The following is a 26,808-nucleotide window of genomic DNA, read 5'->3' as shown; positions in this document are numbered from 1 at the left end:
CCAGGAAGTAAAAAAAAAAAACAGCCTGGGTGTGGCCTCATCAGCGAACTACCGGCTCTAGTCTTGTTACACATATCAACACTACAACCCAGGAAGGTCTGGTGTTTAATCAGTGTCTGAGTCCTCTCCACGTTCTCTCTCCGCTAGAATAACGGGTCGGGTGCATAGCAGAACTTTAAGCTACTGCGCGCCGGGCTCTGGGCAGGTTGGTAAACGAATTCATGAAATTGCGCATCGTCACATTACGTTCTAGATATTGTTAAAATGTTGCGTGTAGTGTGTGAATATTAAGATACATAAAAAAAGTGTAGGTAGTGGGTGTTCAAATGTCACATTTCATGTTTGTCTGATGGCTATGGGTTATTATTGTGCAGGTTTAATGTGATATATAGCTATTAGGCGATTAATAAGTTATTCAGCAGACGGGCTTTTCCGATATGACGTATTAGTGAATTTATGTTAATATGTCTACACTCAAAAAAGAAAAGGTTCTTGGAGTATCCTTAACATTCAAATGTAGGCGAACCCCATACGTTCTTCAAGTAAATGTCAAAAATGTATTTTATATAGCTGTTTATACTTGTTACTCAAGAAAACAACCTACTCAGCTTAAAAATATACCTCGAAAGGAGTTATAGGAAGATCTAACCGGGGTACCCAGACAGCTTCAGAGTAAAGGACCCAACCCCCAGAACCATTTCTTTTTTGAGTGCACAAAAACTCAACCCAGTGATGCTAAGGTCACCTTACTCAAGGGGTGTTATTTCCTGGTTCACTCAATACCACACACACACTCTCACTCACTGACAGGTGTTTTGAAATGTGCTGATGTTGAATGCAATGTAGGGCAACTTCCTGTGTTGTGGATCACACAGAGGAAAGAATACCCTGATTATACTATTGGGCAGCTGTTCGAAAATTATGCTGTGGTCACTGCTCCACAAGGGACAAGATATTTGACAAAACTACTCGTTAAATTCAACTTATTGGAGGTAATGCTGTCTTCTCTTCTCACTTCTTCTCCTCTACCCTCTTTCTTGTCGTCTGTTCACCTCTCTTCTCTCCTTTTGTTGATAGTGTGATAATGACGGGGAGATGACAGGGTTTCTTCGTTTTTTCTTGTCTGTCACTTCCTCTTCCCCTCCGCTTCTGTTTCCTCATTTCTATTCTCCAGAGGTTTTTTTTTTTCTCCGGTTGGTCCAATACAAAAAAGCACGCAAAATGTGATGTCAAAGAACATAAAACCCAAGGTGAGATTAGCCCAACTAGATGAATTGGGCGGTGTCTTTCTGTTCAGGTGCTGAGTACCTGGCTGGATTCTGCTGCTCCCTGACAAGGATGTGGTTTGTTTTGCTAAGGAGTGCCTCAGGATTGCTCACCTCTCGTGTGCTCAAGCACGCAGGAAGTGTTGCTACATCCCCACATGTGGCTGCGTGCTGAGCTACTCTCCGTACAGAAGAAGCTGAGATAGTCCCGGGATAGGCTGGGCAGGCTCCAGGGATGATGCTAGTAATGTCACTCCCCATCCAATGGGATGATCTCGTGCCACCGCGGTTTTTCTCCTCCCTCACCGTTCTCTTCCCTCTCTTCCCTTCTCCAGGTGTGAAGTGAGGATACTGTGTGTGTGTGTGTGTGTGTGTGTGTGCAGGCACACGTGAGTGCGTGTGTGTGAATGATGAGGTGTGTGTTGTGGTGACAGGGTGTTCTGTGATGTCAGACGACAGCAGAACATTGTCCTGGAGGGGGGTGGCACCCTGCGGCAAGTTAAAGCCAGAGGACGCTTCCCAGGCGACGGTTGCTGGGGAAGGCGGTTTGATGAAGATCATCAAAGTGTGTTTCACCAGCAACAGTGCGAACCTGGGGAAAAACTTCAAACTGGTCCGCTGTCATGAGGGGATGACAATACGGGTATGTAACGTTATACCGCCTTGTGACTACAAAGTAGTGCTTCTCAATCCTGGTGTTAGGGCTGCAAATTGGGGCACATTGGGTTTTTAAGTGGGAGGTGAGAGGTGGGATTTGGGGGGGTAGTGAAGTGACCTGGTAATTGTGTTTGATTTGTGTTTGTTTGGCAGTGCCAGTTTGTAATCTGTCCCATATTTTCCCATAAAGAAGAGCAGTCATTGCCGGAGAATTGATTTCCCACATAGATTCCAGACTTGTGTTTTCAAACATTGTTGCTGAATTGAGCTTTTTCTTGCTCTGCTTTTTTCTTTCAAGTTTTGTGTAGTGTTATTTTGTGTGTGTGTGTGAGTGTGTGTGTATATTATTTAAATATTATTTTATTATTTTATTTTATTTTGAACCCTTCTTTCGTAGGGTGTCATAGCTGCCGTGTTGTCCAGTGGTTGTGTTGGTCCAGACATAAAGAACTCCCTCTGCTATGGCCTTCTCCTGAAACACCTGAAGTCACCTGAGATCCATTGGCTGCACCTCGACCTCACCGTGGCAGAACTGCAGCTACGCTATGAGCAGCAGCACCTGGAGGCGGAGTGGAGGTAACCCCTGACCGCCGGCCCGTGTTACACCTCTGCTAACTGACTCCCCCAGCTTTCCAGAACTTCAGTTGGAGGATTTCTATCCTTTCCCCATTCTTGGTATCTCCCGGTGGGAATTTCCAGGGAATGTTGGGAAAGTTACCTGAATGTTCCATCCTGACCTTTTACCCCTGGCATGTGACCCTTGACCTCTAGTCCTTAACCTTAGCTCCTGTGTGTTTAGATATGACCTGCGTATCAGGTACATTCCTGCAGACTTCATTGACAAGTTTAAAGAGGACAGAACCACACTGCTGTACTTCTACCAGCAGGTCAGTGTCTTACTGTCGGCCTGTCTCTCTTCCTGTCTGTCTTCCTGTCTGTCGTTTCATTGTCGAGCCCACTAACCATACACCTGTCTGTCTTCCTGTCTGTCGTTTCATTGTCGAGCCCACTAACCATACACCTGTTTCTCTTCCTGTCTGTCTGCCTGTCTGTCTTCCTGTCTGTCGTTTCATTGTCGAGCCCACTAACCATACACCTGTCTCTCTTCCTGTCTGTCTGCCTGTCTGTCTTCCTGTCTGTCGTTTCATTGTCGAGCCCACTAACCATACACCTGTCTGTTTCCTGTCTGTCGTTTCATTGTCGAGCCCACTAACCATACACCTGCCTGTCTGTTTCCTGTCTGTCGTTTCATTGTCGAGCCCACTAACCATACACCTGTCGGTCTTCCTGTCTGTCGTTTCATTGTCGAGCCCACTAACCATACACCTGCCTGTCTGTTTCCTGTCTGTCGTTTCATTGTCGAGCCCACTAACCATACACCTGCCTGTCTGTTTCCTGTCTGTCGTTTCATTGTCGAGCCCACTAACCATACACCTGCCTGTCTGTTTCCTGTGTTTCCAGTATGTGATGATTAAGAAGTGTCTTGCTGGGATCCTCTTGTCTTTTCAGGTGAGAAGTGACTACATGCATCATTTTGCCAGTAAAGTGAGTGATGGGATGGCCCTGCAGTTAGGCTGTCTGGAGATCAGGTGATGAAATACATATACACACACACACACACACACACACACATGCATGCAACCCTAAATTCAGTCTTCCTATCTCTTGTGTGTTTGTGTGTGTTTGTATATCTTCCAACAGGAGGTTCTATAAAGACATGAACCCTAACGGACTGGAGAAGAAGTCCAACTTTGAACTTTTAGAGTAAGTAACTTGTAGCAGTCTCTGATGAAATATAATTAATTAGCTTTTCCAGAAAGATCCTAACGTGCATGTGTGTGTGTGTGTGTGTGTGTGTGTGTGTATAGGAAGGATGTGGGATTGCATCTGTTTTTCCCCAGGGAGTTGATTGACAGCATGAAGGTATGCTTTTACCATTTTCTTGATTTATTGAATAATAAAGTCATTAATTACATTGAGTGCATCCAGTGAACTCAGTGTACATGGACAGTAAAACATTCTTTGTAGCTCTGTATACCTGCACTTTGGGTTTAACGTGATACAATGACTACAGGTTTAAAGTGCAAAACAGGAATTGGTTTAAGCGCAAAGCGTTTTAAACGGTTTCTATTCTATATTTGGGCATAGCCTAAGAAGTTTGAATTCAAATTTGACCTCAAACCCACTTTGACTTGATTGGTCCTTTGCAAGCCCCCTAATCAGGGACATAGCCCTCTGTTTTACCTCATCATTAATTGGGGCCACCTGATGTCCCCGGTCTAAATAATGAAACAATGGATTGGAAATGTCTTCGAGGGACAGATTTGAATACTGCAGGCCTAAGACATGCGTATGAAATGAGCTACTTCTAAAGCAAATGGTAGCCAGGAGAATTACAGAATGTGTTTATTAAAAAAAAGTTGTAGGATGTATCAAATATGGAGCAAACTTTGAATGTTTTTCTAAAGAGCGGGGAAATGAACACAGATAGGACCACTCAGTGAGTGATGAGTGGGAGAACAGACAGTTCACCTGTTCTCAACCTACTCTTGCTTGTGTTTTGGGCACCAAAACTGCAGTAGCCAACCAGCTCAATATGACTAACAGCAGCACCCACTGTACATAAAGGTGAAAGACAGAGTCCCACGGAGATACAGACCACATTAACTCCAGGCCAGGTACATTTCATAAAACAGATCTACCTGGTTGAAAATGTGTAAATGAACAGCAAAATAAAAGAGCATTCCATTTTATTCGCTGGGTGTTGTAAGCTAGTAATCCCCAATCATGACGATACAAAAACATTTCCAAATCGAAATGTACTACAGTTTCTTACCATTGCAATCATACTGTTAATTGTCAGTTTTAATACTCAAGTTCAAAAGTTTGAATGCAACACCACCAGACACTGAATATTCCCCTGTAGAAAAACTGACGAAGCCAACCAACACAAAGCCAACTGTCCAATTATGTTTGTCTAAAATGGGGGACTATGTACAAAACTTGCTATTTCCAAAGGTTCATCCCATATGGATGAAAAATGCCCTCAAACCCTGAAACACTTACAATAAACGCTGGCAATCCACATGCTAACTCTTTGGTCATATACCCTGGCAATCCACATGCTAACTCTTTGGTCATATACGCTGGCAATCCACATGCTAACTCTTTGGTCATTTATAAATTCAAATCCAATGTACGGGAAGAGCGGGAACAGATATAAACATGTCACTGTCCAAACACTTTTGGAGTTCAATATGTACCAATACTGTATTTTAAATCCTAGCCGAAGGTACTGCGTAAGATGATCCAGCAGACATTTCAGAGGTACTCCTGTTTAAAAGAAGAGCAGTGTGTCGTAAAGTTCTTCACCACACTTGCAGACTGCTATGACTACACACAGGAGAGCTATAGCTGTCAACTGGTGGTGAGTTTCACACACACACACATACGCACACCAGACATACTTTTTAAGAAATCTACTGCCCACTTCAGGTTCTTCACTTCTTGTTGTGTCAGATCACCACCCACTAGTTAGAGGCACTGTGTAGAATCCTGCCCTTGAGCTTTTACCAGAAGGATTTTAAATGAATAACACAACTTGCCTCCTTTTCTGTTACCGAACAAGATCGGGAATAGCATTAGCTAGTCCAAGGGGATTTAGGGTGGGGATGGGAAGTAATGTGATTGTCGAAAAGTGAGTATTGGGAGATTCACATGCCAATGCAAACTGATAGTCAGACCAGAAAGAAAGGTTAAATGGTAAATACCTCAGGCACTCTGAACTATTATGGGAAAAAAATACTTCACTACAGATGTCTACCGGATATTTAAGCTAGTAGCACGGTAAAACTCTTACAGATGACCCCTTTAATATTTGGTGGAAGCAATTTATTCCTCCAAATTTTGCCAGTTGCATTTACTTTTGGCAGTTACAAAACTGTTCTCTGCTCATGTTACTAGGGTGGCATCAATAGACAGCAATATTCAAGTACTCCCACACAGATTTAGATCCAAGCTCTGTCTGAGCAAATCAAGGACATTCACCTTATTGCAAACAGACATTCCAATAATTCACCACCAAAAACTCTCTCATCATTTGTTATGGCTCTCTCTTTGTTTATCTTTCTTCCCGTGTGTGTGCGCGCACATGCCCGTGGGTGTGTGTGCATGTGTGCGTGTGCGTGCAGCAAGGCTGGAGTCTGGCAGTAGACCTGGTCATTGGGCCTGAGGGAATCTGCCAGCGGACAGATAAAACATCTGTGGTGAGTAGTGGGTGGACACCAGGATGTCTCATTACCCCTGACAACACCGCAACCTCAGCTAGTTTATAAATCAAACAAACACAAAGGTTCTAAGGTGTATGTATGTTAATGTACCGGTGTGTGTGTGTGTGTGTGTGTGTGTGTGTGTGAAGCCTGTCTGTCTGGCCAGTTTCTCTCAGGTATGCGGTATCAGGTTGTCTCAACAGAACGATGGCCATGTGCTGCTCATTGTTGACATAAAGGGAGCCAAGCAGGTAACCACAAAACATTTCTTGTAATATATATATATATATATATTAGTAGTTCAGCAGTAGCTCTCACCCAGAGTGTAATTAATTTATCAGGTGTTTCATTTGTGGTTCTTATAAACTGGTCGCCCGCGGGAATTGGAACCTACAGAAATGCTCCACCAGTCGAGCCTCACTGGACAAACATAGACTCTCTGATACACACACACGCAGACACACAATAACCAGTGTCCATCCCCAGCCTCTGTCGGTGACCATGGATTGTTTGGCCACAGCCGAGAACATGGCCGACCTCATAGACGGCTACTGTCGACTGGAGACCACCAGCGAGACCTCCCTCATCATCAACGCTAACAGAGGTAACACACACACACACATGCTGCCACGCACATGCTGGCACATTAGGCCTTAAGTGTTAGCCTAGCATTGTTATGATTAGGCATTAAGTGTTAGCCTAGCATTGTTATGATTAGGCATTAAGTGTTAGCCTAGCACTGTTATGATTAGGCATTAAGTGTTAGCTTAACATTGTTATCATTAGGCCTTAAGTTTAGCCTAGCATTTCTGACTGTCTAGCTTATGGTTTTTAACTGTAAAACTGTGAAATGATTTTACCCACAGACAGAGACAACAGGAACACTCTACCTCCCATTCCTACGTAAGGCCACTCGTCAGTTCTTTTTATAACTATTTTTCTCTCTCTTTTCTCTTTCTACTTTTCCATACATCTTTAAAATTGTCTTTTTCATTTGAATGTGAGGCACTTTATATGCATGGGAAACATTTGTTTATTGCAAGTGTGCAATACAATGATAAAAAACAGTGTGTTAGTGCCTTAAAATAAAATCGAGAATGAATAAAAACACACATGAAACAATACCCACAAACATTTTAAAAGGCATTTTGAATTATATTTGTAAACCTATGTACAGCACTGTACTGGCATTTTCACAACGGGTCACACATCTTACTGTTGTGATTGCACATTGAGATATTTAGCCTAACGAATATGAGAGTGTACACTGTAGAGCTGGCACAATTTTTTGGTGGAAACCTGTTAACATAAATACATTGAGTAACTCAATTCAAAGTATTGCCATGATAATACTTAAAATCACTCCCATTATAGCTATTTTAAGCTCTAATACTTGTGCACTGTTATGTGTTTCATTAATTATAATATTTGTCTTAGTAAACAAAATATAAGTTCCTGTCTACTTAAATTATTAGCCTTCATTTAATTTTTGTCTTTCACCCATGGTAGAAGGCATTATCTAGCATGCACAGTGCTAATTTCTCTAGCAGTACCTGGATTAAGAGCTGTGGCAGTACATAATGCTGCATTAGTCTCTGTGCTGCACATTGGCTTTTCCAAAAGTTTTTTGTAATTGATATCCATTCATCTTGAATAATTCAACATTTTCCTTTGTAGTATGTATTGGGCATTGTTTAATAAAACAAACAACAATTTGACACAATTGTCTAACAACAGTCTAAAAACACAATTATCTAACAACAGTCACATGGTGCTGTTGGTACCCCCATTTTAAGCCATCTAGAGCCTAACAAAACCAAACCCATGTTTCAGCCATCAAGAGCCTAAAGAACCAAACCCATGTTTTAGCCATCTAAAGCCAAACAATCCAATCCCTGGTTTCAGCCATCTAGAGCCTAACAAACCAACCACATGTTTCAGCCATCTAGAACATAATAAACCAAACACATGTTTCAGCCATCTAGAGTATAACAAACCAACCCTATGTTTCGGCCATATACAGCTCTTGAAAAAAAAAATTCTGCGAAAAGGAGGAACAGAAGCATTCAATTTGCAGTGGTCTCTTAACTTTAACCCTTCTGTTCCTCACTCAAAACCTTCCTTTTCAACATTTTTGCAAAGGAAAGAATAAGGTGCAGTGGTCTCTTAATGTTTTCCAGAGCTGTAGACCCTAACAAACCAACCCCATGTTTCAGCAATCCAGAGCCAAACAAATCAACCCCATGTTTCAGCCACGTACAGGCTAACAAACATACTCAATGTTTCTAATACAAATTCCCCTGCCTGATAATATGAACTAAAACTAAACATACACGTTTTTAACCAATATGGAGTTTTATGGAGTTGAATATCCACAGTACCAAAATGCTTTTACACAGTCCTATATCGTCTATTGAAACTGCTGATTCTGTCTGGAAACAGTCGGTTACCACTGATTCTGGTTGGCGAAGTGTCAGTGTAGGGTAGTATGTTTGCATGTGGTAGGCTGTGTGTGGTTTAGAGAAACGGTGCTTTAACACCTCAATGTTCCATTCGTTGCTCTAGCTTTACTGTAGCTGTGTCAGTGGTTGAAAATATGTGACCTTTATTGTTTGTTTTGTGTGCATGTAAAAGGAATCATCTCTTCAGCCTGTATTGTGTTTTTATCTTACACATTTAACATTTTTGCCTGTATCTGATGTTATCTCTGGCTGGAACAGCCTAATGCATTCAACTGTCTATTCAATCAATGTCATCAATTAATCACTGAGTCAATCAATCTGTAACAGTGACAGTAAAGATGTCCCCGGGAAGAGTAAAGAAAGGAAAGATATCGGTGAGTGTTTCTGGCAGCATTAACCCTTTACTCTCTGTTTCAAAGAGATAATCTGATGCTAGTCTGAACCAAACCCTCAGTTTGTAAAAATGCATTCTGCAGGTTCAGATATCTACGCTGAAATCCCTGAAGAGAAGTCAGACTCTGGTGAGTGATATCCAAAGGTTATTTTCTTTAGGACCACATTTGATTTTGGCCCGTTTGTTTACACCTGGAAATGTGTGTGGGTGTGTGTGTGTAAATATGTGTGTGCTTATCTCTGGGTGTTTGTGTGTTACTTAGGGAGGGACTACAGTCTTGACAGAAATGACATTGTCCTTGGGCGTATCTTGGGTGAGGGCTTCTTCGGAGAGGTGCATGACGGGGTCTACAAAAGCCCGGCAAGTCTCCGACATCACTTTCCTCCTTCTCTGACCAAGAAGAAGTCAGACATTTTCACACACTTAGGTTTCAACCACTCCACAGATTTCATGTTAACAAACTATAGTTTGTTAGGACATCTACTTTGACGGTTAGGACATCTACTTTGTGCATGACCCAAGTAACTTTTCCCACAAACATTGTTTCCAGAACAAAAAATTCACTTACAATTCACTATATCACAATTCCAGGGGGGCAGAACTTGAAATTCACTAAGTTGACTATGTCATTAAACAGCTTGGAGCATTCCAGAAAGTGATGTAATGGCTTTAGAAGCTTCTGTTAATTGACCTAATTTGAGTAAATTGGAGGTGTATCTGTGGATGTATTTCAAGGCTTACCTTCAAACACAGTGCCTCTTTGCTTGACATCATGGGAAAATCAAAATAAATCAGCCAAGACCTCAGAAAAATGTGTAGACCTCTACAAGTCTGATTCATCCTTGGGATTAACTTACAAACACCTGAAGGTACTATCCCGCTCAGGAAGGAGACACGTTCTCTCTTCTAGAGATGAATGTACTTTGGTGCAAAAAGTGTAAATCAATCCCAGAGCAACTGCAAAGGATCTTGTGAAGATGCTGGAGGAAACAGATAAAAAAGTATCTATTTCCAAAAGAGTCCTATACCGACATAACCTGAAAGGCCTCCCAGCATGGGAGAAGCCACTGCTCTAAAACTGCCATAAAAAAGACAGACTACGGTTTGCAACAGCACACGGGGATTTACTTTTGGGAGAAATGTCCTCTGGTCTGATGAATAATCTAACTGTTTGGCCATAATGACCATTGTTATGTTTGAAAGTAAAGAAGAGGCTTAATACCTGAAGAACACCATCCCAAACGTGAAGCATGGGGGTAGCAGCATCATGTTGTGGGGGTGCTTTGCGCTAGGAGGGACTGGTGCTCCTCAAATGAGGAAGGAAACTTATGTGGATATATTGAAGCAACATCTCAAGACATCAATACAGTCAGGAAGTTAAAGCTTGGCACAGAATGGGTCTTCTAAATGGAAAATGACCCCAAGCATACTTCCAGAGTTGTGGCAAAATGGCTTAAGAACAACAAAGTGAAGGTACTGAAGTGGCCTCAATCCTATAGAAAATGTGTGTGCATAACTGAAAACGTGTGCGAGCAAGGAGGCCTAGAAACCTGATTCAGTTACACCAGTTCTGTCAGGAGGAACTTATTGTTGGAAGCTTGTGGAAGCATACCTGAAACATTTGACCCATATTAAAGGCAATGCTACCAAATACTAATTGAGTGTATGTGAACTTCTGACCCACCGGGAATGTGATCAAAGAAATAAAAGCTTAAAATGAATAATTCTCTCTAATATTCTGACATTTCACATTCTTAAATTAATGTAGTGATTTTAACTGATCTAAGATAAGGAATTTTTACTAGCATTAAATGTCAGGAAATGGGAACAACCGAGTTTAGATTATTTTTCCTCTGTCTTTGAAACTCCTTAACTAATGTCTGTCACATTCATTCCCATCTCTAAGATCAAATAAATTCTGTGATATATTTTCATTTGTAGTATTTTTGCAGATGCTTTTGTCCACAGTACTTGCAAACATTATTGATGACTTTTTGTATTTACATACAAAGTATTTAAGGGTGTGCACACTTACGCAACCAGGTTATTGTAAGGTTTTTATTTTCCATCTTTCCCCCTAGAAGATTTCAGTTTGTTTTCCAATTGAATTGATCACATTACAGGTCACATTAAATGTGGAAAAAGTCCTGACATGATTTATCTTTGTCACATTCTTTTACAAAAACCTGGCATTTTTACAGGGGTGTGTAGACTTTTTCGATCCACTGTATATACTTCACTGTTTCTAGCAGGAAAATGGGTGATTATGCCAATTGGAAGCTGTAGATGATAAGGGCACCACGACAAAGTGCCACAATAGAAAGGTAGACCAGACATTGGGATTAACGTGGCAACTACTACAATATGTGCTATCAGGTCGTCGTTTTATGTCCCATCTGAAATACAGCATATTTTGCTGTTCAGTGTCTCCTCCACCCTGGGACAGTCAGCTTTTATCTTTATGCCAGATTGAATGGTGTCCCCTGCTGGCCCTGCAATGGCAGCGCCGGATCTCCCATGCAGGGACTGACCAAGACTGACCAAGCCAGCTATGGGGTGAAGGTGAAGGCTGCTATGCTGAAATCGTATATTAGATTTGATCCAACTTAATTGTCATTGAACAGTAGGAGTACAGTACAATGAAATTCAGTTAGCATCTAATCAGAAGTGCAAATAGAAGAGGGAAGGAAGTATTAATTATAGTGTATTTTACAAGTGGAATTTATAGATGTGCACTGAAGGCAAATACAGTGCACATGGCAATTGTAAATCAGCAATGAAGGCAAATAGGGGAGGGCAGAAAATGTATAATTATTAAGTATATGTATGTACAAGTGGAAAATGAATAGTTGTGGGATGAGGCAAATGCAAGTACAAATGGCAATTCTGACTGTGCAATCGAGCAAGTTGGAGGTATAAGGTAGTATGTGCAAATGAAATGTAGGGATAGCAGCGATGAGGTTTCTGAGGTAGACATGTACATGTAACAACTGAAAAAGGTCCTTGGAGGTGTGGACACCCAAGAATTTGAAGCTGGACACACTCCACCTCAGTGCCATCGATGAGAACTGGGGCATGACAGCAGCCTTTTGACTTTTGTAATCCACAATTAGTTCCTTGTTCTTCTTTGCATTGAGGCCCAGGTTGTTTTCAGCGCACCATGCCGCCAGGCACTTGACCTCCACCCTGTAGGCTGGCTTGTCAATGTCACTGATCAGGCCTACCACCGTGGTGTCGTCTGTGAACTTGACAATGGGGTTGGAACTGTGTACAGGAAGGAAGTCATGGGTGAAGAGGGAGTACAGGAGGGGGCTCAGCACACAGCCTTGTGGAACACCAGTATTCTGGATCAGGGTGGAGGAGGTGAAGTTGTCTAAACTGACAGACTGAGGTCTTTTGGTTAGGAAGTCCAAAGTCCAGTTGCAGAGAGAGGAGTTGATCCCCTGGTCATTGAGTTTGTTGACCAGCCTAAAGGGGATGACCATGTTGAATGCTGAGCTCTAGTTCTATGAATGACATTCACACATAGGTGTTTTTTTTCAGGTGGGTCAGGGCAGAGTGTAAAACAATGGAGATGGCGTCCTCTGTATACCCGTTCGACCAGTGGGCAAACCAGTAGGGATCCAGTGTTGGGGGGAGGCAGGATGTAAGGTAGAAGCACTTCATGATCGTGGGGGTGCACAATGGTAGCGTTGTTGAATCACGTTGGGACCACCGCCTGGGCCAGTGTCATGTTGAAAATGTCAGTGAAGACCTTTGCCAGCTGCCCAGCACATGCTCTGAACACACCCCTGGGGACGCCATCAGGACCAGCAGCCTTGCGTGCATTCACCCTGCAGTGGATAGTCTGAGGGGGGGGGGGTCGTCTGGGGGGAATTCAGCTTTATTGTCTGCCTCTTTGTTGTCCCTGTCAAAGAAGAGCCTGTTTAACTCGGTGAAGGAGAGATTGCTGGCTGTGGGGATACGGTTCTTTGGCTGGTAGTCAGTGATAGCTTGGATGTTCTGCCACGTGCGTCGGGGTTCAGAGTTGTTGCAGAAGTGCCCCTCAATCCACAGTTTGTCCCTTTTCAGATTGGTCCTGGATGAGCTGTAGACCTCTGCATCGCTGGATCTGAAAGCAGCGTTGCGTGCCTTTAGCAATTCTCTGACCTCTCTGTTCATCCACGGCTTCTAAACCTTATTAATTTATGGGTGGTGACGTTGATGCAAATGTTGATGTAATTCAGAACAGAAGAAGCTTGTTTTGATGTCCATATGGGAGTCAAGGGCGGCTTGACTATATATTTCAAATATTCAAATTTTGCTTGATGCAGATTGGTGTCCACTCCAATAATCTGCCCCAAAAGTTCACAATGATACCTGTCTCGATAAATGAGAGATTTTATATTAGATATGTGTGTGGGGGAAACATATTGCTGCTGGCGCCCATCCCTAACCCTGTGAATGCATGACTCTACCTAGGGATGCACTTCTTGACCGTTTCTAAAGGGAACTACTCTCCTGGGTTTGTGTGTGCGTGTGCTTGTGTGTGAGTGCAGACAGGGGAACGCGTGCGTGTTGCAGTGAAGACATGCAAGGACTGTACTGATGACGTGAAGGACAAATTCATGAGTGAAGCTGGTAAGTTCTGCTGCTGTACTGCAGTTCTTTTAAATATTTTATCTGTTAAGGTAGACAAAGATAAAGGTTAAAGACATACCTACCCAGGTGGTCCTAACACCCTCTCCATCTGGTGACCCACCGGTTCAGTTCATTCGGCTTGATGGATTCAGTCATTTAACTGAGTCCATTGCTGGGCTTGCAGTATCTGATTGATGCTAGGCTAAAAAAAAACTGTTGCTTCGCTGCCTTGGAGGGTCAGAGCATGTTTGGGAGACTCAGCTGAGCCGAAAAGCACTCAGATGCGGTAGTTCTCTTGGAGACACATTTCTCTAAATCCCAAAGTGCATTTCCTCGCCTGTATCTGTTTCCGACGGCGACCACCAACTGCTGTGTCAGTGAGCAAATCAATCCGCGGCAAACCCACAGGGCTTAGCTGGCTCATGCAAATTTGGGGGGCTTGCAAGACGAAATAATACGCGAGCAACTCATTGAGCACACTGACAATGACAAAGTATGGGAATGATTGTTGCTCGAGCCCGATGTTCTGTTTCCGGCAAAATCGCTCCAGCTGGCTAGCCGAGAGGAGTCCGCGGTTGACTGCGCCACAATATTAGCCACGTCTCTCTAGCCACTCACTCTCACCAACACATGCTGCCACGCTCAGACCCTGCAGACGGGCGCTCCAGCCCAGAGATTGCATGGGTTGTTCAGAGCAAGGGCACAGTGTTTCCCCAACCGCCGACGGGGCGCCCTTCCGCTGCCCGATGCCAGAATGACAACCCAAAGAAAAATACATTGTTTGGTCTCTTCAGCCGCCTGTCAAAATTGTGACCTGGTGCCACTTCACCCCAGCGTCTGCTACCTCGCAGCTTTCACCCCTGAGCTGCTTCCAAAGGGCTGTAGTGTTTTTCCTTCTGGGCATCTCAGGAGGTGGCCGTCTAATTTGATAGCACCGCCATTCATGAATCGATTGTGAGCACTGGCAGGACACAACCTCACACTCAATGGAGAATGGTGCCATTGAGTTTGTGGGGTTTCACCTGTCGGCTAAGGGCGTTTCCCCACAGCAGTCCAACACTGACACAACCTGCTGTGTCCCAGAGTCCACCTCCTCGGGTTGCAATCCTTTCTGGGGTACCTCCAGTTCCCGCTGCAGTGCAGTGTGATGTCATTGTGTTCAGTTGTGATATTTGAGAGTTCTCTCTTATTTGGCCTCATGGGCAAAATCCCCAAGTATTTCAGATATTCAGATCTTTTCAATCAAGGTTTGTTTGTTGTGTGTCTCAGAAGTCACAACGCTCTCCCTCTCTGTCTGTCTGTTTTTCTGTCCCTCTCTCTCTCTTGCTCCTGCCACTTTCTCTCACCCTCTCTGTCTCATTCCTCCCCCACCCTTTCTGTCTCGCTCCTCTATCACCCTCTGTCTCGCCCCTCTATCACCCTCTCTGTCTCGCTCCTCTCTCACCCTCTCTGTCTCACTACTCCTCCCCCACCCTTTCTGTCTCGCTCCTCTATCACCCTCTCTGTCTCACTCCTCTCTCACCCTCTCTGTCTCACTCCTCTCCCACCCTCTCTGTCTCACCCCTCTCCCACCCTCTCTGTCTCACTCCTCTCTCTCCCTCTCTTTCTCACTCCTCTCTCGGGCTTCACATTCGGTTTGTCTCTCTGTCTGTGTTTCAGTGTTAATGAAGACTCTAAATCATCCTCACATTGTGCGTCTGATTGGGGTCATCGAGGTGGACCCGGTGTGGATTGTTATGGAACTGTACACGCACGGAGAGGTGAGGGGTCACAGAGAGGTGTCTTAGTCAATGGGGTCAGAGGTTACAGGGGAAAGAGTTATGAGGTCACTAGTTTGCCTCAGATTGCAGCCCATGCTGGCCCAGAATACATTACATGAAGGAGTAGGGCACCATGAAAAGAGAGAACCTGTCCCCCTCTGTCCCTCTCTTTTTTTACATCTTAATTCAAGTCAAAGGGGCTTGGTTATTGGCATGAAAATAACTTTTACACTTTTACGTTTACATTGCCAAAGCCAGTGGAAAATAAGAGCAAATAAATAATAATCAATGTAAAATAAGTGATATGAACAATCAATTTTAACATTACACAAAAAAGGCAAAAGAAATGTTGAATGTTGTAATATTAACTGTTTGTTATGAATGTCAATTAAATTTATACAAAATGTGTAAAATGAGTATATACAATGTATGCAAAGATGCGTACTCTTTATAATGTTGTTTGTGCTCGCCTTCTAATGGCAACAGGTTAAAAATGTATGTGTGTGTGTGTTTGTATATGTGTGTAGTTGGGGACCTACCTTGTGGAGAATCAGAGGTATCTGAACAGTGTGACTCTCATCCTGTATAGCCTACAGATCTGTAAGGCCCTGGCATACCTGGAGGGGCTCAATATGGTGCACAGGTAAGTAACAGCAGCAGTAACGGTATCTGTAACAGTATCAGTAACGGTATCAGTAACAGCAGCGGCATCAGTAACAGTATCAGTAACAGTAGCGGCATCAGTAACAGTATCAGTAACAGTAGCGGTATCAGTAATGGTATCAATAATGGTATCAGAAATGGCATCAGTAACAGTATCAGATACATTGTTGCCTGGTGGTAGGGAGGGGGAGTTCCCTTTGCTGCTCTGTAGGCAAGCCACTGTATCTTAGTGGCACTGTTCATCAGAGGCAGCATGTTCAAGTGTTATGGAGGGATTGGAAGTGGGAGGAGTCTAAAGACAAGGCCAAATCACAAGGGAAGGAAACAGTGAGGTCAAAGGAAGACGGTGTAATGAAAGGTGTTAAGAAAGGATCCAAGGTTGAAGTTACACACTAATATGACTGTTGAGCCATAGTAAGGAAATTATCACATGAAGTGTCAGGCTCATTGAGGAAGTTGCAGTAGATGGATGATAAATATACTGTTGATCTTGAATGGTCACGCAAAATAGGCTAGACTGCATGGAATTCAAAGCAGGACATGAACTGTCCTACACACACTCGCGCACACACACACACACTGTATACAGATGTTTAGATGAATTAGTATCCATAGTTTGCACATGTCGTTACAATGCTGTTTTCAGCATTCATTTTGGGACGGTTGTCTGTCCGACTGCGCATTCTACTCAATACTTCCACAATGGAGCTCAAAGTCAAAGTATTTTATTTAACAAATGCACCAAATAACAAAGCATCATTCTGAACAATGAAATTCTTGGGACATGGCACACAACTTCTACGCAGTAAGAAAAGGATGCAATACTGAGGCATTAGAGAAGGCAAATAATTAGTAGCTAAACCCATTTTTATCCTTTTGATGTCTCCAAATGGATGCAGTATAATCTTAACTCGCTTGTTAATATTGAGGTGAGTCCATTGAATTTTAGGTAGCTAACGTTGGACTTAATTAACGTAAAATATTCTTAACTGACTTTGCTTGATAATGACAACATTGCCACCTGTCAATAGACATTTGATAATATGAAGAAGATGACAACATTGTTTTCTACTAACATTTAGCCTACTTAAGCAATACTGATGTATTTCCAAGTCCTTCTAGTGTAATTTAGATGAAACTGTAATCCTCCTCTGTTTAACTTCTGATTCAGGATCAGTATGAATGCAAAGTCTATAGAATGTTAGTGACCACGGCAACAATTCAATTAGAGTTGGGAATGTTCAAACCATGAATGAAGTAGCATTCTAATCTCTTTTGTGATTGGTTAATGTTGATACTTATCTTTACTGTGATTGGTCAATATACATATATCCCTCCGGTTAGAGATATAGCTGTGAGGAACGTGTTGGTGGCATCTCAGGAATGCGTCAAACTGGGAGACTTTGGGCTGTCACGATACATAGAGGAAGAAGAATATTATAAAGGTACAACCGTGCAGTACATATAAACAAACACAAACACACGTGAAAAGACAAACACACATTTACAAATATGTGATCCAAGGCTTATTGAGCGTTTTCCCTAAAGCCTCAGTGAGCAGGTTACCTATCAAATGGATGGCCCCGGAATCCATTAACTTCAGGCGCTTCACCACGGCCAGCGATGTCTGGATGTTTGGTGAGTCACAGCTGTCTGAGGTCCCTGGTGTGTGTGGGTTTTGCACCTGTGTGTGTGTGTCAGAAATGTGATGGTTGACTCAGAACTGCGTTCCCCCGGGTTCTGTCTGCAGGGTGGGCAGGAATAATTAAATATTCCAGGTGGATGTAGAATAACAAAATATTCTGTGAATAAAGGGCAGGTTTAGGGTCAGCCAGTACTGTGTGGGGGAGGGTTTGGGTTTATGGTAGTTAAATGCAGGGGGGTAGAAAGGTCAATGTTACAGAAAGATCAATGTGACCCCCATGGAAAAGATAAATTTAAAGACTGAATATGTTTGTGTAGTAATATGGTGTGTGTTTTTCAGGTGTGTGTGTGTGTGTCTGAATATGTTTGTGTAGTAATATGGTGTGTGTTTTTCAGGTGCGCGTGTGTCTGAATATGTTTGTGTAGTAATATGGTATGTGTTTTTCATGTGTGTGTGTGTCTGAATATGTTTGTGTATTAATATGGTGTGTGTTTTTCAGGTGTGTGTGTGTGGGAGGTGATGTCTCTAGGCCAACAGCCGTTCTTCTGGCTGGAAAACGGACAGGTGATCAACCACCTGGAGAGCGGTGTCCGCCTGCCCAAGCCCTCCCTCTGCCCGCCCACACTCTACAATCTCCTCACACACACCTGGAGCTACGATCCACACACAAGGCCCACCTTCACACAGCTGGTCTGCAAGCTAAGGTACACACACACAACACACACACACACACACGCCTGATCAATAGGGCAGACACTGAATCAGCAAACTGACTTTTCAAAAGCGTTTATTTATGCACCTCCGCACGTTGTCCTGGAGTGGGTAGAGACACAGGGAACCCTGGAGGGGGCTGAAGTAAGATGGGTAGCAGGAGCGGAGAACCTGGCTGTGCGCACGGTGCCGGTTTTGGGGGGATGGGATCAAGGAGGTGAATCCTGGGCTTCTTCTCCCTCCATCTCTGAGCTGCTTCCTCTTTTCATAGTCAGTAACATGACATTGCCTGATGCCAGCAACACACAGTCTTCACTAAAACCCTGGGGAGAAATACTAAATTAGCACAGGTTTAACCAGTCACCCCCAAAATCACATCACAAGGTAACCGACAGTCAGACCAATGTTTCTGTGTGTTTGTGTGTTCATATGCTTGTCTGTGTGTGCGTGTGCATGTGTGTGCGTGTGTGTGTGTGCGTGCGTGTGTAGTGATATCCATAGGATGGAAAAAGATCAGGAAGGACAAAGAAAGAGAGAACGTGCTCAAAGTGTTACACAATACAACCTGAAGTCAACTGAGCCCCCACCTAAGGTACCACACCCACACACACACACCCACCTACAGACACACATAGACACACATAGACACACACACTTAGACACACATACACACATAGACACACACCCACATATACACACACACACCCACATAGACACACATACACACATTGACACACACCCACCTATACACACACACACCCACATAGACACACATACACACTTAGACACACATACACACATAGACACACACCCACATATACACACACACACCCACATAGACACACATAACTGTACACCCATTCACTTGATATCTCTCTTTATACCCCTCTCTCTCTCTCTCTTTCTCTCTCTCTCTCTCGAAAAGCCGGCAAGGAAACATAGCTTTCAGAGTCACACCTTAGGGCCTTCGATGAGGATACAGGTAACACCTCCCCCGTCAATCAAACTTAGCAACCTGTGTGTGTGTGTGTGCGTGTTTGTGTGTGTGTGTGTGTGTGTGTGTGCGTGTTTGTGTGTGTTAGGCATGACCCAAATTAGTCAGCTGGTCAAATGTCTGATCAATATGCTGTTGGTTGACCTCAATTATTTCATTTTTGTACTTTTAATTCTTATGACACGTTACTCAAAGGTGAGGCGTGGTGACCCTGGTATTCGTTCGGTTGTCATTTAGTGCCAAGAGGGTGTGTGTGGTGAGAGCCAACAAGCATGCACATACATCGTACATCCCTGACTGGGGGCTTGCAATGACAAAATGGAGTGGTACTGTCTTCGTGGGCCAGAGTTAAATACCAAGGTCCTAGATCTTAACGACGGAGAGTCTAGTCTTGACCCACCTACAACCTAGTTGTTAATGACACCCCAGGGCTTCTGTGCTTTGCCCAGCACTGTACCATTGTGGCTTAGCAACAGAGTTATTTCTGACCTGAAACCACTACCACCTGCCCCAAGATTGGCACATGTGGTTTGGCACATGTGGTTTGTCCAAGTAAAGATTGTACGTGAAAGATTGCACTATTTGATATGGTACCAAGAACAGTTGGCTCTTGGTCGACCGAGAATAGTTTTTTTTGTCAGGCAAAGCTTTATTTTGTGTGTGTGCGTTCATCGTTTCCTGCCGCTAGCATGTTGCTTTACAGCAGCTGTGGCGCAACACTTTATTTTTTACTTTATCACTTTGTGTGTATGTCTGTGTGGGTGTATTTTAGCTACCTGGGTGTCTGAATGCCAGCTCTCCGTCCCTTGCTATCTCTCCCAATGCCTGTCAATTCACCACACCTTATCTTTTGTCTCATTGACGATGCAGTGTTGGGGTCAGACCCAGCCTCCCATTACAGAGAGATGCAAAACCTAAACTGACTAAATGGATGAAAATAAACAGTACACTTTCTGGGTCCTAATTCAAGGTTTTGGGGATGGCATGAGGTTAATCATGTGGCTATGTTTAGGGTCAGGTTTCAGTTCAGTATATCGGAAAAGGACTATGTGGGCCATCTGACTTGGAAGTGACGGCTGTTAACCTCAATGCTGCTTCCTGTTGAAATGCATTGTGGGTTGTCGGAATGTACAGTGTAGGGGTGTACAAAGCAGCCAGTATTTGTATCTGTATTTGTATTTTTTAAGGGGGAAAAAGTATTTGTATTTGTATTCGAGTAAAATTCAAAATAGGCGTAAAAATTCTGGGGTTTTTTTGCGTAATGAAATAATATCCCGATCTAACTCCGCTTCCTGAAAGTTATAAATTGCCTTAACTGGAACCCAGTTAAGGTACAAAAATCTATTAAACAAAATTGTGACCCAGTTAAGTTTTTTCGCTCAGCCGAGCACTCTCTGTTGCTGTGTGGAGAATGGAGATGTGTGGAGAAGCCTGTGTCAGTTACCGCTTTTATTCTTTTCCCCTCCCCCGACTGAACGTCACTCACTCATCCAGGCATGTACTGCGGTCTCATGAGAAAACGCAGCTTTTTGATATTTTCTTGTCCCGAATACAAATATTTTTTTAAGTATTTGTTTGAAATAAGTATTTGTAAAAACCACGTTATTTGTGACTTTCCGAATACCGTATTTGGGTTCGGCTCCACCCCTAGTGCAGTGGGCATGTAGCTGTGCTCAAAGCTGTGTGGCTTTTTCTACCATCACAACATCTCACCTGAAGCGCGTGTGAATGTGTGTGTGTGTGTGTGCGTGTGTGCCTGTATGTGTGTGTTAGGTCTTACTGAACGAATGGGGACCAAATGTCCCAATGAGTACAGTAAAACCAGAAAAAATTGACCTAATTGGGACCTTTTGCCGGTCCCCGTGAGGCAAAAGTCAATTTCCGACTCAGGGTTTAGGTTTAGGGTCAAACTTACAATTGATTTTATAGTTAGAATTGGGGTTTCTTTAAGGTCCAGGCGTTGTTGGTTAGGTTTAGGGTTAAGGTTAGGCATTACATCTAGGTAAAGTTTAGGCATAAATGTTACTTTATTGGGGTTAAGGTTAGGTTTAGGGTTAGGTTAAGGTTAGGTTTAGGGCAAGGGAGCATGCAATTTCTATTTTCTGGTCCCCGTGAGGGTAGCTGTACAAACTTGTGTGTGTGTGTGTTTAGGACACATGCGGGGCAGTGGATGCGAGGTGTACATGGGAGAGAGAGACAATGGAGAAGACTCTCCACAGACAGAGACAGGAGATGCTGAAAGACAGCCAGTGGTTGGAGCTGGAGGAGAAACATCTGGTAAGAAGAACAGGAGGTGTCAAACTTTGCGTTGACACCACATGTGGATGAATGTAGAAACTGCGTAGCAAAAAGCAACAATTCTCCACAAAGCTCAAAGCGCCCCCCCCCCCCCCCCCCCCCCCCCCCCCCCCCCCGCTCCACCAACCACAAGCACCCATGATGACCAACATGCGTGCGTAAGCACGTGCGCGTGCATTAACGTGCGGTTACACAAGGGTCCCCGTTTGGGTGTTTGAAAATGTGGTCACCCTAGTATAGACCCTCTTCTTCAACAACTCACCCGAAAAGTTGTGCGTGTGTGTGTGTGTGTGTGTGTGTGTGTTTAGGATCCATGCGGGGCAGAGGATGTGAGGTGTACATGGGAGAGAGAGACAATGGAGAAGACTCTCCACAGACAGAAGCAGGAGATGCTGAAAGACAGACCTTGGCTGGGGCAGGAGGAGAAACATCTGGTAAGAGGTTCACACACACACACACGTGCACACACACGTGCACACACATACAGCCACATACAAACACACATACATATCAACAGTTGGTTTTGTTGCAGCAATGTAATCCTGCAGCAGCACGTTTAGTTCCTACTGTTTTTCGGTTATTAACTGGACCAAACATTTGTTAGGGAACGAACTGGGCGGGCCTGGGGTTGTTCAGGATGATCGGGAACTTGTGTATGAGTAACTGTCAAACCAGTCAGAGGCTTTGTTCTACACTGAAAGAGAGGATGTTAGTCACAAAATTATTTGTCGCCAAAGATCAGGTATTTTGGAAACGGTAGAAAGAAAGTTTGTGGACCGGTGAATGTTTGAATCAGTTCTCTGACAGATACGTACTGCATTGGGATTCATTTGGAGATCTGCACTTTAATCTTCATTCCTTGAGATCCCCTTTAACAACCCCTGTATTAAATCATAAAGTCCATCAAAAATGACTTAACATCCAAATCCACAACTGTACTCAATCCCAGCCTATGGTTTTTAATTGTCTCATTGCCTGGTGGGTTATTTCCTATTGAACACAGCCGCAAAAAGAGCCAGCAGACCGGCACATAGACCCTCCTCCAGAAAAGCCCTCAAGGACCTCCCCATCACCTCCAGAAAAGCCATCTAAGACCCATGCTTCCCCTCCAGAAAGCCCCCCCAAGGCCAAAGACACCCAGGTATAAACATCAGTTCAAATCTCCAGGGGAGCCATGGTTGGGGGAACTGAAGTGTTGGTTGCCAAAATGCTAAACGTTACTTTTGTGTGTGTGTGTGTGTTTGTTGGCCAGCCCGTGGCCACAGCGGAGCTGGACAGGTCAGATGACCAGGTGTACATTGGTGTCATGGCGATGGTGAGAGAGGTGGTTAAACTGAAGAACGATGTGAACACACTGTCCCCCTCCGACTACCCCAATGCTGTCAAGGTACGTGTGCGTGGGTGTGTGTGTGTGTGTGTGTGTGCATGCTTGTGTGTAGGTGTGCGTGAATTCGTGTGTCGCTGTCAGCTCCAATCCCTCTTGATTCGTTTCTTGCAATTAAAATCTCTTTCTCTCATGTCTCTGTCAGGCGGTTGGCTTAACTCTTCGTAATCTGATTCATAGTGTCGATGAAGTTCTACCGTCTCTACACGCCGCTGCCCGAACAGAGGTAGTAACTGTTTATCCACCAGTGTCCAGTACAGCTCTGTTTTCCTCAATCACTCTGTAGCCTCCAGATGTGTTAGTTACTAGACTCAAGTCAATTAACAAAAGGAACCAGAAAGAACTAAAATGTTTGTCTGAAGTAGAAACTTAAGTGTGAGTTTGTGTCAGTATGACTCAAAAGATTTCTTCAACAAATGTGGCATGTTGGTCGCTAACGTTCTGTTACATTCCAACATGTAGTACCATTTGTAATTCAGTAATATGAGAGAATTGCTCGGGTTTTGAATCCTTTTGCTGGGAGGACCATGTTGGAAATCTTTTATTGGTGTTGATGTGACAAAATATGAACAAAATCGCTGTGAGGTACATTTTCAGTAACCAAACAAATTGTGTTCACGGTTGTCTAAAACTGGTGGACAAAACCAGAAATGAAAGACTCAAGCGTCATTCTTCACTTTGTTAAGGGGATAGTTTTGCTTTGAATGGACAATGGGACTAAAAGCTCTTGAAATTCAACCTTCCACATGGGAGAAATTTCATATCTAGAATCTTTAACATTCCTGTTTAAAAACATTTGGGGGAAAAAGCTATTTCACTCATAGGTAATATCTCTTAGAAATCTGGAAACGCTGAGAAGTTACTTTAAGGTATTTGAAAACATTGAATAGTTATTTAAGGTATTCTGAAACACTGGATTGTTACTTTAAGGTATTTGAAAACACTGGTTACTTTAATACATACAGGTTCAAGGCACTAAATTCTGTGTGTGCAAAGTTAACAAATGCAATTGTTTATAGTTAATTTTGTATTTGATATGGAGTTGTAGGATCTGTGTACCTTTCCAGAAAGAATAATGGAAAGTATTTGATAAGAATAAAAATTACTTTAGTGTCATTGTGCATAAAACCAGATTCTAGTTTTCCATGAAATTTGGGAAAACTATTTTTGTTTTGTTTAATTATTTACTCCTTTGCCTATTTTGTATCCAAAGGATACCATTTTTTATTTATTGTTTTGGGAAAAAATATTTTACTCTTATTGTCCATTGTCATTTCTCCAAAACGTATAGTGCTTACCCGTACCAGTATAGACCAGCCTGTGGGTAGCCTAAAGCAAAACCAAAATATGTTTTGCACCAACTAGTTATTTTCAAGGAATTTATGGCAATGAAATGGATAGTTACTTTAAGGTATCTGGAAGAACTTTCAGGAGAGTAGAAACATTGGGTAGTTTGCATCTGCAAACTTTGGTGAGTTAAAGGTATCTCATTATCTCCTCTCATTTCCAGATCCAAGGAACAGAGCGCCTACTGAATAAGGATCTGGGAGAACTGATTGCTAAGATGCGATTGGTGCAACAGAACTCTGTGACATCACTGAAGGCGGAGTGTCAGAGGCAGATGTTGGGTGCCGCCCACACCTTGGCCCTGGACTCGAAGAACCTTCTAGACGCCGTAGACCAGGCTAGGGCTAAAGCTGACCTGGCAAAGCCCTAACAAACACACACATTTTAGTTTTACTATCAAGCTGAGGACTGGCAATGTTGTGCCTCTAAAGGACCTGGTGTGTGTCATGTCTGAGACTTTTAGGACAATGAGATTTGTTTCACACGTAATTGGCTAATGTTTTTTTTTGCGCATCATAAAGCCCACGGTATAATGTCACTGTGGGTATTGAAGAGTGAGCTAGATCTGAATAGCGAATGTAGTCACATTTTGTTTTATTTCGCTAAGACTGATGTGTTGTAATGTACCGATCACGCTACAAGTTAATTTTATAAGTATCCTAGTCACGGTTGTCTTTGATTGATAGACTGTGGTTTGTTTGTTTTCAGCAATGTTCCTATGACCAGTATCGAGATAAATGTACAAGGTCTGTCAACATTTAGAAAACAACTCTACAAGCTATACTTCCTGCTCTGCCACTGTCCTTCCCCTCCACTCTGTTTTTTTTAACCCTCTGACAGCTAGGGTTTTAAAATCCGCCTGTGACTATCTTGACATTTTGGCTTCTAAAATGGTAATATTTTATAGTAGAAGTAAGTGCTTTATATTCTGGGATTCTGCAGACCCTCAGCTACATGAAGGATGCATTGAAAACACATTTTCTGAGACACTTACATGAGTAATAATGTGAAATAAAAATACATATTTTGGTTTTATTTTTGAAATAAAATAGTAAAATATAATAAGTAGCCTGTTTTACAATACATTTGTAAACCCCCAGGGGTTCAGAACAACTACAAGTTCAATGGTTTGGTATTTATAACGCACGGGATTGACACCTGCGTGTCAATCCCGCGATAGACCGGATACTGCTAGCTAGCTAACTTTACAATAAGCAATACATGGTTTTAAAAGACCACGGTAGCTGGATTTTATTGGAATTTTCCTCCCTAGTAAAGTGTGTTCAAAAACAGATATAAGAATGCATTTCATAATTTAATTTGGACCACAAAAGCTTCAGTACCAAAGCGGCAAATAAGTAAATTCTCTTGATTCGTGCCTTGCTTCCTCCTACTTTAACAGTGGGAATTTACTTATTTTTGTAAAAAAAATGTGTGGCTCGGTTAAGAAGCTTATTGTTGCGATCTAGCAATTTACAGTAAAATGTATAGCTACTGAAATCTATAGCTCTGAACATTTAGTAGAACAAACGGCAGCGTCCTTCATAGAACAAGCAGCTTTAGTGGAAAGTAGAGAAGGCATGAAGTGTTAATTTTACTGTTTAGTTTGTTTTGTGAATTAGTGAAATGCGAACATGGCTTTTACCAGTGAGATTGGTTGTCGTTATTTTTGGGTGCATTTCTGGCAGTGGCACCAAGCAAATTAACAGCGAAAGAGCATTTTTTGCATTGGGTTATAATTACTATAGACAAGCACAAAACCCCTCGTGGGCATGGTCAACGTTGGTGTTTCAGAAATAACAGTTGTTTATAAAGTACATTTTTCATCTTCTACAAACTATTGTATTTTAAGATTGCCATTTTGTTATGGAGGCGATATCTACAGTCACAATGAATTCTGCAAATTGTGGTATTTTACGAAAAGACCAATACAGCGGAAATTGATTATACCGCTAATTTCTAATTTGATCACTCAAGATAAAATAACGATTTTACCCAAACTTAACCCTAACCTTAATTTCAATAACCTAATCTTAACATAACCTGATCTTAACAAACTCTTAAACCTAACTCTAATTAGAGAAAATTCGGTCCTGACTCAGATAGTAAAACACGAACATGGCGCATATACACACTTCAACCATAAGACAGATGTTCTTTTTGATATTACTTTACTGTGCCTTTTCGAACAAAGTTTTAGAGATGTTGTACAGATGTTGATTAGGACATTGGGCACAACTTGTTCAAATGAGATCTGTAATTTATTGTATGCTGGATTTTTATTGTCTTTCTACCTGAGAGACTGAGAGGAATGGTAAATAAAGTGTATTTTACTGTTAA

The 26,808-nt window shown here is 42.7% G+C and overlaps 1 protein-coding gene across 2 annotated transcripts; it reads left to right on the top strand.

Moving 5' to 3' along the window:
* The first annotated feature begins 75 nt into the window (after positions 1–75).
* ptk2ba (protein tyrosine kinase 2 beta, a) lies at positions 76–26,808 on the top strand. Of its 2 annotated transcripts, none has more exons than XM_034297299.1 (29): positions 76–205; positions 1,601–1,908; positions 2,320–2,498; positions 2,722–2,809; positions 3,432–3,511; positions 3,624–3,686; positions 3,791–3,845; positions 5,209–5,349; positions 6,113–6,187; positions 6,340–6,441; positions 6,677–6,794; positions 7,057–7,093; positions 8,980–9,026; positions 9,129–9,173; positions 9,309–9,406; positions 13,585–13,666; positions 15,326–15,426; positions 15,954–16,069; positions 17,434–17,534; positions 17,638–17,727; positions 18,234–18,438; positions 18,935–19,037; positions 19,371–19,427; positions 21,591–21,716; positions 22,046–22,171; positions 22,741–22,878; positions 22,990–23,124; positions 23,267–23,347; positions 24,632–26,808. In XM_034297299.1, exons 2-29 carry the CDS (start codon positions 1,711–1,713, stop codon positions 24,836–24,838), a joined length of 2,994 nt encoding a protein of 997 aa, XP_034153190.1. In that variant the 5' UTR covers positions 76–205; positions 1,601–1,710; the 3' UTR covers positions 24,839–26,808. The 2 variants fall into 2 exon arrangements, with proteins under 2 accessions (XP_034153190.1, XP_034153191.1); XM_034297300.1 differs by having other exon boundaries at positions 23,302–23,347; positions 24,632–24,670.

This window comes from Esox lucius, chromosome 15, assembly GCF_011004845.1.
Source record: "Esox lucius isolate fEsoLuc1 chromosome 15, fEsoLuc1.pri, whole genome shotgun sequence".
Taxonomy (NCBI): Eukaryota; Metazoa; Chordata; class Actinopteri; order Esociformes; family Esocidae; genus Esox; species Esox lucius.
Note: the sequence above shows the minus strand (reverse complement) of the source record. Positions and strands in the feature narration are given on the sequence as shown.